General features: G+C 47.9%; 1 protein-coding gene across 2 annotated transcripts in view; it reads right to left on the bottom strand.

Moving 5' to 3' along the window:
• The window catches only part of Dock1 (dedicator of cytokinesis 1), a 455,412-nt gene that overhangs the window by 348,560 nt on the left and 90,021 nt on the right, over positions 1-16,831 (bottom strand). For both annotated transcript variants that reach the window (XM_047551998.1, XM_047551999.1), the window contains exons 18-21: positions 16,329-16,512; positions 12,049-12,146; positions 8,119-8,208; positions 7,758-7,858 (exon numbers count right to left, since the gene is read on the bottom strand). In XM_047551998.1, coding sequence (XP_047407954.1) covers positions 7,758-7,858; positions 8,119-8,208; positions 12,049-12,146; positions 16,329-16,512 — 473 coding nt within the window. The remainder of the gene's footprint in view (positions 1-7,757; positions 7,859-8,118; positions 8,209-12,048; positions 12,147-16,328; positions 16,513-16,831) is intronic.

The following is a 16,831-nucleotide window of genomic DNA, read 5'->3' as shown; positions in this document are numbered from 1 at the left end:
TTGTTTTTTTTTAGTATTATTTTAGGTGTTGATAGACCTTTATTTTATTCATTTATTTATAGGCAGTGCTGAGAATCAAACCCAGTTCCTCACACATGCGAGGCAAGTGCTCTACCACTGATCCAAAACTCTAGCCCCACATCTTAATTCTTAACTGCTATTTTTATTTTGGTTTCCTCTGATCAGTATATGCTTACTCACAACAGGTTCCCTAATCGGGTGAAGCAATGCGAAATGTCTCTCGGGGACGTAGGTCGAAGCATTTAATAAGTACCTCTGGCCTCAAGCTGTGGTTCTAAGCCTGGTAAGTGTTGTCTAACTTAATCTTCAGGTGACACAGTGAAGCGGTACTACCCTTCTGCAGACGAGGAAGCCAAGGCTAAACAACAAACCAAGAAGATTTTCACCACAGCTGAACAGCCACAAATTTTTTTCCAAAAAGATATTATACCAGAAAGGTCTGGAACTAACTCCCGTTGTTGGCTCTCTCGATGCATGCCGAGGAACTGTGCATTTCATAATGGGTAAGTATAACTGGGGCTATTTCACCACCACAAAAAAGGCACGATTAACAGTATTAGTTACTGGAAATCAACTCGGCCACCTCTCCTCATTTTCAGATTTTCTAAAACCCAGAGTTCTTATGTTGAAAATAAAGGCTTAGAAGCCAAACTTCAAATAGGAAAGAAACACTATTCAATTTTTAATTAATTATCTAAGATTCATATTACAAAGGTAAAAACAATATATGAAAAGAGCACAGGTGGATATGTGAATTTGTATGGGTGGACAATGTTTAACATTATTTAATTTAATAACAGAATTCCCGCAATACTATTAGCTTTAAAAGCATACTGTCTATACTTCTCATTGTCCAGGTATTTATAACGTGTGAGCTGAAAATTAATCCCTAACATGAAAACATTAAGAACCTATTTTTAATAAAGTTTAGACAATTTACAGCCCCCAAAAATATCAGAATTATTTTTACATTTTCTATCTCATCACCAATATTAGAGAAAATTGATAGAAATAAATTATGTATTGGAAATTTGGCTGTAATTCATAGCTTCATAAATTAAGTATTTAATTCATACATAGTTCTTAAAAGTTTCTGAGTAAAAACAAAGGAAAAAGCATTAATTTTTTTCCCATGTGGCTCTATTTCAGAAAAGTAGCAAGTTCAAATGACAACAGATTTAGTCAAAGCTTCAAGATATGTAAGAAGGTTAATTTAAGCATGTAAAAGTTGAAAAATATATTTTTAAAAGTAATCAACTTTATTAATAAAATGAATAAATGGATATTAAGATAACAAGATTAAGGCTGGGGAGTGGACACCTGGTACAGCATCAGGCGACCATGTGCCAGACCCTGCAGTATCTAAGCAATGCTAAGGTATGGAAATGATATAAAAAGAAGTAAAGCTTTGCCCGGGACAGACAAGACATGGGGAAGCCATATTGCTGACAGTAGAATAAACAGGGGGCAGTTTTAGAGGGAAAACTGATAACGTGTAACACAATCTCTATCAGCAACATCTATCTCAATTGAAAACATTCAAATCTTTTGACATCAGCAATTGCTAGCAATCTGCCCTACCAGAGCAATTACCAGCATACTAAATGATGCCCACTGCAGCCTTGTCTATAAAACCACATAAACGAGGCACACGTCCATCATTTGACGACTGCTTAAGTAAATTATGATACAGCCCTACGATGGATATTGCACAGCTGTTAAATATAGATGTCGGGGGTGGAGGGGGAAACTCCGTCATCTCTACCATGGGAAAGGACAGTTACGTGGCCATGCTGCTAAAAGAGAACAAGGCGCGAGACAGAGGTCTATTATGGGCCCATCCTGTATTCTGCATTCTCTTCCACTGACATTTTCGTCCATTTTTATGCTAATACCACATGATTTGGGTTCCTGCAAATAGTAAGTCTTGAAATCAGGTTTGTTTTCTGAAACTTTATTTGGGTAGTCTCTACATTATGCATATGCACATAAATTTTGAAATCGGTTAACCAATTTTTCACTAAAGCATATGAGAATTTTTAATGGGATTGTGGTGAAATGACAGAATAATTGGGAAAAATGAACATTCAAGCAAGATTTTCTTTCAAACTATGAACATGGTATGTACCTCTACTTAGTTCCTTTTAGACTTTTCTAGATAATATTCTACAATTTGCAGGGGCAGAGGTATCATCCATCTATTGCTAAATTTGTTCTTTGGTATCTGATATTTTTTCAATAGTACAGTAAAAAGTACAACACTTTTAATTTCATCTCCCAATTATTTTTATGCACAAAACTGATTATTTTTTTTAGTTGTTTTATTTTGGAATATGTAACTTGACATTTTTTAATTAATAAAAGATCATAACATTTATGGAATACAATGTGATATGTTGACCTATGTTTACCCTGTGGAACTATTACCCTAAGTTTTGAATCTCAGCTTCTTCAAGCTTACTTACTAGTTCTACTGGTCATTACTCTGTTTGGTCTGAGACTTACCTCACACAGGATTCTCTCTGCGCATGATCACACTGTGTGAGGATGCAGTTTCATTACTTTTTCCCTTCTTAGCTAGTTTTCCTGCTTCATTGCACAGTCCCTTCATCCGTCAAACAGACACAGAGAGAACTGACATCCTGCTCTGTTCCTAAACTTAAGAGAAAAGCTTTCCAAGTAAAGCTTTCAGTATGAGGTCAGCTACAACTTCAGTCCAATTTTTGTTTGTTTTGTTTTATCGGATTGAGGAATTTCCCATCCATTCCTACTTTGCTAAGAGGTTTGATCATAAATGGATGTTGAATTTCACTAAATGCATTTTCTACATGACTGAGACTTAAAGCTAAAAGCATAAAGCTACTAACATACTGTTGGTGCCAACAGAACTTCCTGCAGGGACGGGGCTCTCCCATAACTGAGCTGTCCAATGTGGCAGCCACTCACCAAATGTGGCAACAGGGCACTCGAAATGGACCTACTGCAATCAAGAAAATGTATTTTCAATTTAGTTTTATTTAAGTAGCTCCATGAACCCAGTGCCGTGACACTGGACAATGCAGGTACTGACATTACCTTTGGTCAGGCAAAGACATTCTAGTCATGGAGCTGAAATCCATGACTGTCTTTTAAAATGATAAATCGAGTTTCAAAAAAAATTACAAATGTCTGCTCATCAAAAGACTACATTAGGGAAAAGGATAAGCAAAGCACAGGCAGAGGAAAAGCGTTCAGAATTCAGGTCTGACATTCTGTCCATCCCTGTCTCTCTGTGCATGTGTGTGTAGAGGTATCCTACAAATCAGGACTAAAAAGATAAGCAAAAGAATCAAAAGTGAAAAGGTGATTGGGACAATCAGTTCACAAATAGCAAATAAAAAATAAATAGGCACTAAATATCTTCAATCATCAGGTAACCAACAATGAAGACCACAGTGATAGCTGTCTGCCCCATTACAATGGCTCTAAATTAAGTCAGCCGATACGAAATACTGATGAGGATACACGGCACTTGGAATGTTCACGGATTGTCGGGGATACAAATGGCACAGCTGTTGTGGAGAACCCAGGGCAACTCCTGGTGGAGTGGACCACAGAGTACCGTGGCTCCATCCAGGCTGATCTAAGTGCACACCCAGGGGAATGAAAAAGATGTCCACAAAGAGTGGACAAGACCACGCACAGGAGCTTTATAAGCAAAATCTAGACAGACTGCACTCATCCATCCACAGGAGAAGGGACACTCGAGTCCAGTGGAGGACCCACACAACAGGCCACACAGCGACCAGAAAAGCAGAGTCGGACAATGGGGTGTAAGGCAATGGAGGGGCCTCCGGAGCCCATGCCGAAGGAAGAGGCCAGCCACACGGAGCCCCACCACCACCAACCAGAGCCCAGGAGCAGGCCGAACAAACACATGGATCAGAAATCAGGAAGGACCTGCTTCTCAGGGGTGGGACTGACTCAGAGGGGAGGCAAGGTTAGAGAGCTTGTCTTGGGCAGTGATTTCAAAGATGTAAACAGCTGTTCAAACTCATCAAGTGAGTTTTACCATATACACATCGTAACAGTGAAAAGAAGCTTTTCAATTTTGAATAAGCAAAAACAACATTTTGTAAATGAGCAGACACCATCACATAGCGATGCTGTTAACACGGCCATGGAAAATAAACTCAGAGACAGTGGTTATCTTCAAAGTGCAGCGTTATATGCAGAGACTTTCATTTTCTGCAATGTAATCTTATAAAGTGTTTTTTACACTGAGGATGTCTTATTTTTAAATGATGAAGGCAGGAGTGGAAATAAGCAAATTTTAATTTGGTCAGACTTATACCCTTCCTACTGCTACTAGCCCCTAATCTAATAGTCCTTGCTCATAAGACTCACTCCCAAGCAATGTCCTCTGACTCACAAAAGCACCACTAAATTAGCTTCTGCACAGTGCTGGTTTCCATCGACTGGGCTGGGCAACCATTCGCTAAAACCTAGCGGCACAGGGGCAACCTTGATAACAAAGACCAACAAGGACGTCCATTAACCAAACTAAAGTGTAAAAGTTGGTGAGTCTCCAGTCACCCTTTATATACTGAAGAATTCACTGTGGCTTTGAAGCATGCACCACACTCCTAACAGGAGTCTGATCGGGTACAGACAGCTCTCTGAGCCAGCATGGCCAGACTGTTCCTCCAGACCAGTATAAGACACAAGGGCCATGTAACTGCCACACAGGTGACCCAGCATGACCTATTTTACTAAGAAGTCACAATAAAAAGCCCTCTGGGCACCTCGGCGGATGTAAATGTATTTCTAATACTGCTCAGGTTCCAGAACTCCAGTGGGAAAGCTGACCTCCCAGAGGGGCCGACCTGCCAGTGGGGTCTCAGTGTGCTCTGTGGCTGGGGCTGGGCCTGGGGCTGGGGCTGGGCCTGGGGCTGGGGATGGGGCTGGGGCTGGGGCTGGGGCTGGGGCTGGGCCTGGGGCTGGGGCTGGGGCTGGGCCTGGGGCTGGGGCTGGGGCTGGGGCTGAGGCTGAGGCTGGGGCTGGGGCTGGGGCTGGGGCTGGGGCTGAGGCTGGGCCTGGTCCTGGGGCTGGGGCTGGGGCTGGGGATGGGGCTGGGGCTGGGCCTGGGGCTGGGGCTGGGGCTGGGGCTGGGGCTGGGGCTGGGGCTGGGGCTGGCAGGATCCTCCCACTGTGGGGTCCAGAGCCAAGGCCCCCCACTGAAAGAGCAACTTAGCACTCACATCTCCTGGAGGAACTCAATGCATGGGAACATCCAAGTCCTGGCATGAGGTCTGTTTCACTTCTTTTAAATTATGTTCCCAAACTTCAAGACACCTTTTCCTTTCACCCCTATTAATATTACCCCTCAGAAAAAACAAAACCAAAAAAAAAAAAAAAAAACAAAAAACACCCACAGAACACACTTTGGGAACTCTTCCAACAAGTTAATCAAGGAAAGAGTGAAAAACAATAATGATTCACAAAGAGGACAGCCCGAACCAGAAAATAAACCTGCTAGGCCATCTCATGAGTGCACGAAGATCATGCTCCTGGCAGGAGCACGTGGCTTCAGAACAAATGGAGCACCAATCATGTCGGTGAGAAGCCAGTGGCAACTCCATGAGGCATAGCTCAGTGGACAGAAGGAGCTAGTCCTGCTGGTTACGGTGAAGGACAGTCATCAAAGCTAACACCTCCCCCTCTTTCGCTTGACCAGAGCTGGTCACTCCCATGTGGCCAGACTCCAAGAACTACCGATTATTTCTTCAGGAAGTGATTCCCATTGCCCAAACCTTCCATTGCTTCTCTGGCAGTTCTTTGGGAAGACCTATCACAACATTTATGGAAGGGGAGAGACCATGTAGAAGGCGGCCTTCCCTGAGTTGCTTAGAACTGTGACTGTCAGTACTGACCTCTTTGGCATTTCAAGGTGGAAATGCTCATGTCCCAGTGGCTGAGGACCCATCTGCACTGGGTAGTTTATCAAAACATGATAAGAATACTTACTTTCCAAAATAAAGATGGCCCTCTCTGCATTTGCAGAGATTGAACAGGAGGGCACTGGTTCTCATCTCTGTCCCAGCAGAGCTTAAAGATAAAACAGAACTTTTTCACATTTCTCCCACTGAGCAACTTGCTGAATTTCCATCTTTCTAGCAGGGGACATGAGAGCACGCCCTGCCCACCAACAGCACAGCACAGGGGGCCATGCCAGCCAGGGCGGACACTCAGAGTGGCCAGCTTGTCCTTCCTCTCCTTTTCTGAAATCAAAGTACAGAGTCTGATTGGAAAAGAGCCGCTGGGTCACGTCTCAGACAAGCAGGAGACTCGGGACGCAGCCACACATGGAGAGCATGCCGCATTCGCAGGAACCCCAGGTCACAGCCACGAACCTGCAGGGTTAGACCTCAGCCGCCACAGTGAGAAGATGCCACTCATCTTCCTCCCTGCAGTCTATAAAGAGCCGTTCACGACAAAAACAAACTGGCATCTCCACTGAGAGAAAACATCTTAAAGAAAAAGTTTTAGCCAAAGACTCATAAAAGACTGGTCGCAGCTTGCTCTGCATGCCTGAGGACATTCTGTGCCTCTCCGCCCACCTGGTGGCTCCACCCACCAGCCTGCAATAAATACCCAGGCAAGACAGGACAGGAAAGGTCTAGCCCAGGACCAGGTTGTCACCAGTCAGCTTCAGGAGCCAGAACCCTGTGACCTTAGGCTCCAGGCTGCTCACAGGCAGGGAATGCAGATTTCAACTGAAGTCTACTCAAAACCCAGGTGGGGGCTGGGACTCAGACCTGGGGACACTAGAAAGAATGATTTCCAGTGATTCTACTCTTAAAGAAATGATGAAGATCTTTATTTTTCACTGCAACTTGCACAATACAAACTTTGAATTAGTGCCAATAAATCCCATCATGAAAAAGCAAGTAACACATCATCATAACAACTCTAATGATAATGAAATCCAGCAACTACTTAGTGCTTTCTAAGCATCAGGGATTCTCCTAAGCATGCTACATGTAATAACTCATTAAAAATTTCAAACAAATCTACAACCATGTCCTTTTCACAGACAAGAAGGTGAAGACCAGAGAGGTTAAGCAACTTGCCCAAGACCACAGAGCTTATAAGTTACAAAGTAGATCTTATGCTCAGGCAGGTGAACTCCAGGACTATGCTGTCGAACTCAAGGCCCAGAGGTGAACACACCCGGTGTGTATTGCCATCCTCTGGGGACCTCTGGGGACATTGGGTGTGCAACCAAGAATGTAAGTCAGTTAGAGCTGAAGCTTGTGGAGTCGAAGGGAAGGCAAGGAGATAACACTGAAGAGAACAAACGGCATTTAATTCACACCATACAACCCATCACCCCACAACAGGGCACATCCATTCCCTCGTTCATCAGGCCTGTTGGGAATTCCCAGTGTGGCAGACACTCCACATGCACGTATCAGCCTCATCGAGCATAAACCAAAATGCTCAAAGATGCATGGAAGGTAGGGAGGAGAACAAGAATTTATTCCAGCACGTTAGGATAATTGACCACGTATCTCTTTCAACAAGATTGCAAGGCCTGTTAAGAGGGACACAATAATAAAAATCATCCCAGTAAATTCAAAGTTTTGAGGAGGGAAATGTACAGTCACTGCCAAAAGTCGTAGACAAAAAAGACTCTAGACACTTAAGCATTCAAGAAAAAGAAGTGCTGGTTTTGAAACAAATGAAAGACTCACGTGTAGGCCAACGTCGCACTGAAGTGCTTCTTAATGTAGGTCTCCAAAACGGGGTTAAAATGCTGGAACTTTCTATCGGCAATTAGTCCGATGATAAAAACCTGTCAAATTAATCAGCAATATTTTCAGTAACAACATGACAGCAACCATTCTGGAACCTTCCTCCAACAGGTCTACTAGAGGAAAGGGACCACAGCATTGGCGGGTTCCCCTTCCTATCTTCCCATCCAGTTGGCATGTGCACAACTAGTTCCACAGGGAAAGGCTCTTTCCACCTGCCCACGCCTCCCCTTTGACTGGACGTCTTTGGGGGACTGTGGGGCAGCCCCCTGCTCCCCAGCAGGAAGGGAAGGTCTCTTACCAAGGCATCAAACACCAGGGTGTCAAAAGTCTCGCTCTCCGAGTTCTCCATCATGATGTTGAAGAGGGCGTCCAGGGTGTCCTGCAGGAACTGCACAGACGCACAGGGACAACGTCACGGCCCCCGTCCCCCACACCAGAATCACTGCTGCCTCCCCCAAGACGCCAAACACCCACCTGCCCCCAGCGCCACCTAGAAAGCACCTACCATCTGGGTTTACTCAGCCATCGGACGCCCAGGGAAAGAACCTCCCCAGTGAATCCCAAGCAGACATGCCACCTGAGGGGAGGACCAGCCCACCCCAGCCCTGGGACCTGCCCAGCCCACGTTCTGGTTCTCATCCGGCTGGTGACAAAGCACTGGACAGCGACTCTAGAGAAGGATCTGATCTCTCTACACACACGGAGTGCAGGACGTCAGCCTGGGCGGAAGTCGCACAGGGTCAGGTTCCAGCCGAGAACAGAAAGGGCCTTCCACCCAGCGAGATGCCGAGGACAGAAGAGGAGTGTGATTCTGAAACCAGGGTCCTCAGCAGAGCCAGAGGGCACTTCTCCAACCAGAATCGATAAAGCAGTCGACTGAAATCTACCAAAGCAATATGAGCCCGTAGAACAAGAGGCCTCATGAACGAAGAGAAACCGAGACTTCTCACCAGCAGATGCTCCTCCCTGCTCCCGTGAAGGGAGCGGAAGACGGACCAGAGGTGGCACTGGAGGGGACAGCAGTGGGCATGGAGTGGGACTGGCCACGCAAAGGAGCACACAGCACACGCCACCATCAGTGGTCAGGGACAATGAATCACAGCGAACGCCACCGCAAACCCGCCAGGAAGGCTACGCCCGAGACGGACACGGCGAGCGTGGAAGTGGAGGTCCAGAAGCCCTGGTGCACCCGAGGCGGGCAGTGGTTACACGGGGCTGTGGCTCTGGACAAGAGACGATTCCTGCGAGGACAGACGTGCCTGCAGAGGACTCGACAACCTCATCCTCGGTCCACATCCAAAAGAAAGGCAAAGTACTCACCCCAGACCAGCCCGCAATATGCACAGCAGCACTGCTCCTCACTGAACCCCCCAGTGGAAACACCACCAACCCCCATCAGCTGACCCAGGAAGAGCAGTCAGGGTCCACCCTGCCACGGGATGCGCCCCGGCCACAAGAGGGGTGAGGCCCTACCCTGCTACCACACGCACGCCTCCCTGAGACACTGCAAGAGAAAGAAGCCGCACACTGAAGATCACATTTCACGTGACTCTGTTAATGTGAATTGTCCAGAGCAGGAAATCTCGGCAGCCGGGATGCTGGCTGCAGGAAGGACGGCAGTGGCTGCCTCGGGTGGGAGGCTTCGTTCAGGGGAGGACAGGCTCTGGCGTCAAACAGAGGGGGTGACCGCACACTGTGCCACCAACTTGGACAGAATGAAGGGGTGGATTCTATGGACTAGAATAGAATCCTGAAGAAACCACTATTTTGTAAAAGGAAGAGTGGGTAAGGTGGCCCCATAGCAAGAACATCAAAGCAATGACTGAATCACATAGGTCTGGATGCTTCCGAAATGGTCCAGCCTATGCCAATATCCAGAGGTCCTTGCAGACCACACAGAGGGTCTCAAATGGTCACAGCCCTGAGACGCGGGAACCAAACCATGGGAACCTTCTCTGAGCACGTACAGGCCCTGCTTCATCCACCTGCGTCATGGAACCGGTCACAGAGGTGGAAGTCCCCGGGAGGGAGGACAGCCCCACGCCCAGCAAGAGAGCCAAGAATCACTGGGGCAAATCTTCATTGTAGTCTACTGTGCCGCCTGGCCCCCAGGTTATATCAGAAAATGCCACCTATAAATGGCAGAGAACTAAACCACCCTGACCCAAAGGCTCGCTAGTCTGGACAGCGAGGGCTCAAGAGGCCCTGTGGTCACCTGGCTCGCGCCACCCTATAACTCTGCCAGCATGTTCCTTCATTTTCAGAATGTGAATCTTTGCAAAGTTCAAACTGTGCACCATCTGCCAACAACTCATGTTCCCGCCAGTCGCTTCCAGTTTACGCAAAGCCTAAAGGAGGACGACCAATCGCAGGCAGACCACTGACCTGGTCAGCAGAGCAGGAACAGCCAGAGCCTCCCTCATGCGGCTGCAGAGTTGTGTGGTCGGGTGAGCTGGGCAAGAGGGTCCCCGCGTGGAGGCAGAGGAGGGCTTCTGCGGGAACCCCACCCTGTCTCTGAGACCACCCGCTAAAGAACCAAAATCACCAATTTCATTCTCCAATTTAATGGGAAACTATTGCTTTAACTGAATATATCAGAACCTTCCTCAATCTGTCAAACAGGCCCTCTTCCTACGATCAGTTATGAACACACAGAAGGGAGGCCTCAACTAGACGCACCAGGACCCACAACCTGCTGGCATCCCTAAATGAAGCAAAAGGAACCCTTGGCAGCCCGGGAATTCCTCAAGCCCTCACCATTGACAGCCAGTGGCTTAGACACTAAGGTCACCTCTGTGGGCACAAAAAAGTCTGTGGGACGTGCCAGCAAAGGGAGAAGGCAAGGTCAGGCACACAGTAGGTGAGGCGAGAAGGCCACCTGCGTACCCTGTGTACAGGAAGGTGGGAGAGATGGGAAAATCCTTCCCAGGGACGAACAAGCATCAGGGACGGTACATTAGACCTGGGGATGGGGAGCAGGACAACACCGTTCTACGCCTTTCCTGGTAAGCCACAAAAGGTCAACAGAAGTACAGAGAACTCCTGACGTGACACAGAGACTTAAAGAGGACAAAATTTCATTAACTGGTGTCTTCTAAAGTATGTTCACGTATTCACCCAGTTTCCATTTGAACTGGGGAATTTATAGAACCCGGGGAAGTTTAAAATGCAATTAACATTGTCCAAGCCATTGGTAGAGGGCTAGGATTGAGAAGATGATTAAAATTTTAAGATTAGCACGGATATGTCTAAATGGTTATACAAGGAATTTAGGAAAGTAGTGCAACCAGATTAATTCATTCTGAAGTTAAGCACATTGCTAGTTAATTAAGGCCATTTTAAGTAATTAATTTTGCAGAGATAAGGCAGGCTCCCTTCCCTGGCACTTCTCATAGAGGGTGAGGGAACCGAGGCAGGAAATGTACAGACTTCGCTGTGGAGACCTTGCTCACTACACACCGCATGCTGGTGACCAGGTCAGCATCCCTGACTCACACAGAACTCACTGCAAATGAGAAGGCATTTCCCATGTGCCAGGAAAAGCCACCCAAGCACCCTGTGTGGTACGTGAGAGGAAAGGAGTACCCCATACCGGAAGAAAGAGCAGCACCATTAACAATCCCAGATCAAGAATCTGGGAGCTGAGTAATCAAAGGGATCTCAGATCCCCCACGCCCTCAACTGCCGGATCTCAGACTCTGAGCTGCGAAGGCTGGAAGAAATGGTGGCACCCCACGCACCTCCAGAGCTGAGGTGTGAGGTGAGAACAGCCCTCGATCGCAGGAAAGAAAAGGAGCAAGGTATGACTCAGGCTGTGCTGGCTCCCGCACCACAATCCTCCAGGCCGCAGACGGGCCCAGGTTCCAGGTCACAAGGAGGCACGGCCATGGACACAGCAGGAGTGACACACACAGCACATCCCGCAGGCCAGGCACAGGCTGTCGGATCTTCAACAACCCCTGGACAAGACACCGTCACCATCCCACCTTACAGCAGGTCAAAGTGGGACTTGCGGAGGCCACTAAGCTGTGGCCAGCGCTGCATAGGACCCATCAGAAGAGGAAACGGAACCCAGGACACTGGCCACAGAAAACTCCCGGCTGACCTGGCGGTCCGTTCAGGGGGTGCACTGTGTGTGTAACCAGAACCTACACAGCCATGGGGTCAGCGCCCACGTCCGTCGGAAAGCACAAGAAAACTGCAGCCTGAAGGTCCTCAGGCACCTTACCTTCACCACCTCCCCGCCGTCCACCTTCATGAGCTGCCGGAGGTGCTGCTGCAGCAGGCTGGTGTTGGAGCGCCACTTGAGCAAGCCCAGGAGGCCCACTGCAAGAGAGGGACGGTCAGCTCCAGCCCGCCCGGCCTCAAGTGCCCGCCCTCCCGCACCCACGCCAGGCCAGGCCCGGGTCTCCATTAGATGTTCTTTAATAGAAAAATCAACCCTATTTCAAAAAGCTCACCTGCTAAATATCCCATTACTCTGTAGCGACATACTAAGCACCGAGAGCAGCTGAAGTCATTATTTCCAACTACACTTACCATGTGGAAGCTTTAAAACTTCCACATTTGGGGACCTGAAGACTGACCTCTGAATCTACAGGAAGGCAGCTGCAGCCACCACAGGGCCCAGCAGGGGCTGCCTACCCAGAGGAGCTACCCTGGCATCTCCTGCCAAGGGGGTTTCTCCTGCTTGGAAACAAGTCTTTAGGCTTTCACTTAATTTTTTAGATAAACTGATATAAAATAATTAATAAGACATTAAAGCACTGAAACTGCAAGGCAACCACCCTGCAAGGTCCTTGGAGCTACAACAACCTTGGACCACTGAGGCCACTTGGAGCTGAGCTTCCTGTCTGGCTTCTGGAACTGCTTGTCCTTATTGCTGTGATTTTGCTTACATTGTGCCCCTTGAGTCTTTTTAACAGAAAAATCAAGGATTAAATATGCTGGGTTTTTTTCTTAAAGTATTTGTTTTAATTTAAAGGAGTTTGTTTAAGATACCAAGTTGTACTCTAAGGTAGAAAGACGGACCCACAGCCTCTCTAGGAAAGGACTTCTGCCTATGCATTGTCATGGGAAGTTGTACTAATGCTCCATTACTTGAAAAAAATGCAATTAGCCAAGTGCACCTAATTTATTGCTTATGCTCATCAGGAACCAAATCCAGCTATAAAAACTGTAACCAAAAAAAACAAAACAAAACAAAAGTTTTTAGTTGATACTAGAAAGATAGAATATTTCATTCATTTGACCTCACTGCAAGTATAGCTGGTAAAGGGAAGAATCAAAACCAAAAGGGGCTGAGCGTGGTGGTGCAGGCCTGTAATTCCAGGAATGTGGGAAGCTGAGGCAGGAGAATCGAGAGTTCAAAGCCAGCCTCAGCAACTTAGCAAGGCCCTAAGCAACTCAGACCCTGTCTCTAAATAAAAAATTTTAAAAAAAATTTTTTTTTAAAGGGGCTGGGATATGGCTCAATGGTTGAGTGCCTCTGAGTTCAAGTTCAATCCCCAGTACCAAAACAAAAACAAAAACATAAAACACCAAAAGGGGATAGCCCCACATTCACTATGATACATATGCTGGGCTTAAAGGCAGCAATTATGGGACCCTGTGCAAGTCGCTTCCCTGTTTTCTCATCTGAACAATAGGGACGATGTTGCAAAAATTTGCAGGACTGCGGTAGAATGAAAAGACACAATCGGTATAAAAAAAAGCATTCTACTGTCATGTATAGCTAAATAGAACAAATAAAAAATAGAAAGTAGACTTAAAAAAAGAAAAGGAAATAGCCCAAGGCCCAGCACAAAATACTAACAGCAGCATGATCTGAAAGTGAAAGTGTATTCATTCATTGTGAAAGTCCATGTGTTTCAATTTCTAGTCGACAATGAAGTTGCGGGAAAGGTTTCAGCCTGCCCCGGCACACTCATGGTCCCGGGTTAAGATTTCCATTTCACAAGTTACAACCAGTTTCTTTAGTGGAACCCAAATCATAATCTGATCCCATTCCTGCAAAGTTGGCAGCATGCGGGATGTGGCTGAGCTGAGATCTACCTCTGCACTGCAAACTGGAGAAGTCCAGCTGGGGATATGAGTAGATCACCTGGAGGAGGAAGAAAGCAGAGCTGGCCAGGCCCTGCAGGGAACCAGGTCACAGGAGGCTCCCCGTTCTCCATGCCCTTGGGACCGCATTGCAGTTGGGCCGTGATCATTCTTTGCTTCGTGGCTCTTTTCCTCTGATTATACAGTAAGCTAAGTGAGCAGAGGAACCACATCTTGAACTTCTTTTTATATCTCCCCTGGCAGCCAGCATAATGCAGAGGACAGAGATATTTAATGCAGCCTTGTTGACTATTCAGCTACCGCTTCTCCCTAAATAATGGAACTTCCCGGTAACAAATCACGGCTGTCTCAAAGGAAAACCTGGGACTCGATGCTTAGACGCCAACTGGGGCAGCTCCACCTTGTACACACCTGACCTGCCACCATCCCACAAAGGGGCACCGCTGCTGGTGTGAAACGAAATCCCCGACATCCCCCTCTGCTCCAGCGAGCAGCATCACATCGGAATTTCCTTGTTGCCCAGCAACAGCTGCTGCCGAGTCCGGGGCGCCCTCTCCCTCGGTTCCAGGGAGGGAATCGCCCTGCAGTGGTGAGACTCGGGGAGCTGGGAGGTGAAAGAGGGATGAACACCACGCCCTGGGGGACCTCCAGGTTCCCAGTCTCCTGTCCAGGGACATGTGGGCTACACCTGCCACTCAGAACATTGTCTTATGGGGGAAATATATTCAAGCTGCAAATAACAACATCCAAAAGTGCTTTTGGAACATGACCCAGGTATAAGATGGTGGCTTCCTGCAGAGAGATGATGTCCATACACAGCAGCTCACTCGTCCAGGACCTACTAAGAACCTGAAGTGCCACTCACATGGGATGGCAACCCATTGGAAATGTCACCTTTGCCCTGGGTTAAATGAGGTGCCAACACTGTAGTCTTCAGGCACAGGGGGACCATTAGGGTCATATCCAGAAGACAACCTTTGTTGTGCTGGGGCAGCGCCGTTGACCGCAGGTTCCCTGGGACCAAGCCTGCAAGCCCTCTGTGCGCTCCCACCCTATCCACCAGCCTGCTCAGACCTAATCCCCAGGTGAGGCTTTTCATTTGCTCCTGGGATTCCTGGACCAGCAGGACACTTTAAAATGCTTCAGGCAAAACAGGAGTAATCTTAGAAAAATGCACCCAAATGGCCTTAGAGCATTTGTACCCAAATATATCCAAGTGGCCTTAAAGCATCTGCATACAGTCCTATGCAAACACACAGAAAGCGTTTTGAGTGACCTATTGCCCCACACCCCAAGCAGTTTCCTCATGAGAGCAATGGTGAGAAAGCATTACCTGCAAACATTAACTCCTCAGAAGAGCTCAGAGAGCCCAGAGCAGGAAGCTTGACGAGCACGTGACCCAGGGCTGGCCTGCCCAAACCTGTAGGGCGCCCTGACACCTCCACCAGGGTCCAGGCTTCCACCTGAGGGGTTACTTTTGTCCCGTGCTAATCCCATTAAAGTCCAAAAGATGCCTGCCCCCTGGCAAATCCAAAACTACTGCCATGATTGACAGACAACCCCCAGAGATGCAATGCCTGATAGCAACAGACATTAATAATCACAATCCATATCGGGCAGTTAGGAGGAAAAAATTGGATTTTCAGGCTCAGTTTCAAGAGAGCATAAAGTCCCTCTGCACGGCCGTGATACGGTCACATTAAGGGGATGCAATTTTTAAATGAAAGATTTGTGCACAGGAGTCTCTCCCTCCTCCAGACAGAGTGGCAACAACAAAGCCCATGTGCTCTGAATAAGAAGCACCCCGGCCGGTGGCGGTGTTGCTGGGGAGGAGGCAAGTTGTGGTAATGAACTCTGAGCAGTCCACCGCTCCAGCCCAGGGACACCAGGCACCAGCCGATGAGTGATCTGCTGTGTTAGGCTGAGCTTTGTGTGCATGAGTCTCACGCAGTAAGGGGCACTCGAAAATGCCACACACACCAACTTTTACCAAACAATGATAACCGGGAATTATCTCAATGAGCTGCTGAGACAGGGAAAGATACAAAGAGGGTGGGAATCCTGCAATCCTGCAGCTCGTGGACCCCTCAGACAGCCCTGGAGGCAGGACTTACTCCATGTCTACAGACCAGGTTCAGGGAACACTTGCTCAAGGTCATACCCAGGGTTAACCTAGAACCGGGACTCAATCGCAGGTCTGTGTAGTCCACTGTTTTGTCTCACATAAAGTCACACCCTGGACCAAAATAGAAGTGTGAATTTTAAACTATGACGAATGTCACCTCCTCTTTCAGGTGCCATCATCCACACGGGTCACTGGCGAGGGACGGAATGAATGACATACACACACCCACAGGAAATACCTCCCTCCACTCAACGAGCAAGCCGAAAACAATTGGGGCAGAAGACGAAAGGTCCCGGGGGCGTGGTCCTGCCCCAACTCACCATTCTGGGTCAGCTTGGTGGAGCACACCAGCGTGGAGATCTGAAAGGAGTCCTTGCTGATGGTGCAGCTGCCCAGACTCTGCATGCTCTTGCCCGTGGCCGAGTGGCCCTTCTCTTCTAACTCCGCTTTTGTCGAGGGCAGACTCAAGTATGTCGCTGCGTCTTCCAGCTTCTTGGCCTCGGCCTGCAAGTTTAGTTACACAGCAGGTCAAACAGCACTTGGGTAGTGAAGCCCAGCTTTTCCACGGGCTGTCGTCCTGGACCCTTCTAACACCACAGCCGCTGTCAGGTGGTGCTGCCGAGGTGTTTTAGTCCTGGCCCTTCTTCCTCTCCATCAGTTCACCTCTGCAGCTTTTCTACATAGCACTGAAGGTGTCACTGTCCATCATCTCATTAGGGGCACAGTTAAAGGGCTGGTCATCAGAAACACTCATACACATGATCGAGTGGAGCTAGCTAGCTGCTTTCTCCTGACGGTGGCAGATGCAGGTCAGGAAGCCAGA

Source organism: Sciurus carolinensis, chromosome 5 (genome assembly GCF_902686445.1).
Source record: "Sciurus carolinensis chromosome 5, mSciCar1.2, whole genome shotgun sequence".
NCBI lineage: Eukaryota > Metazoa > Chordata > Mammalia > Rodentia > Sciuridae > Sciurus > Sciurus carolinensis.
Note: the sequence above shows the minus strand (reverse complement) of the source record. Positions and strands in the feature narration are given on the sequence as shown.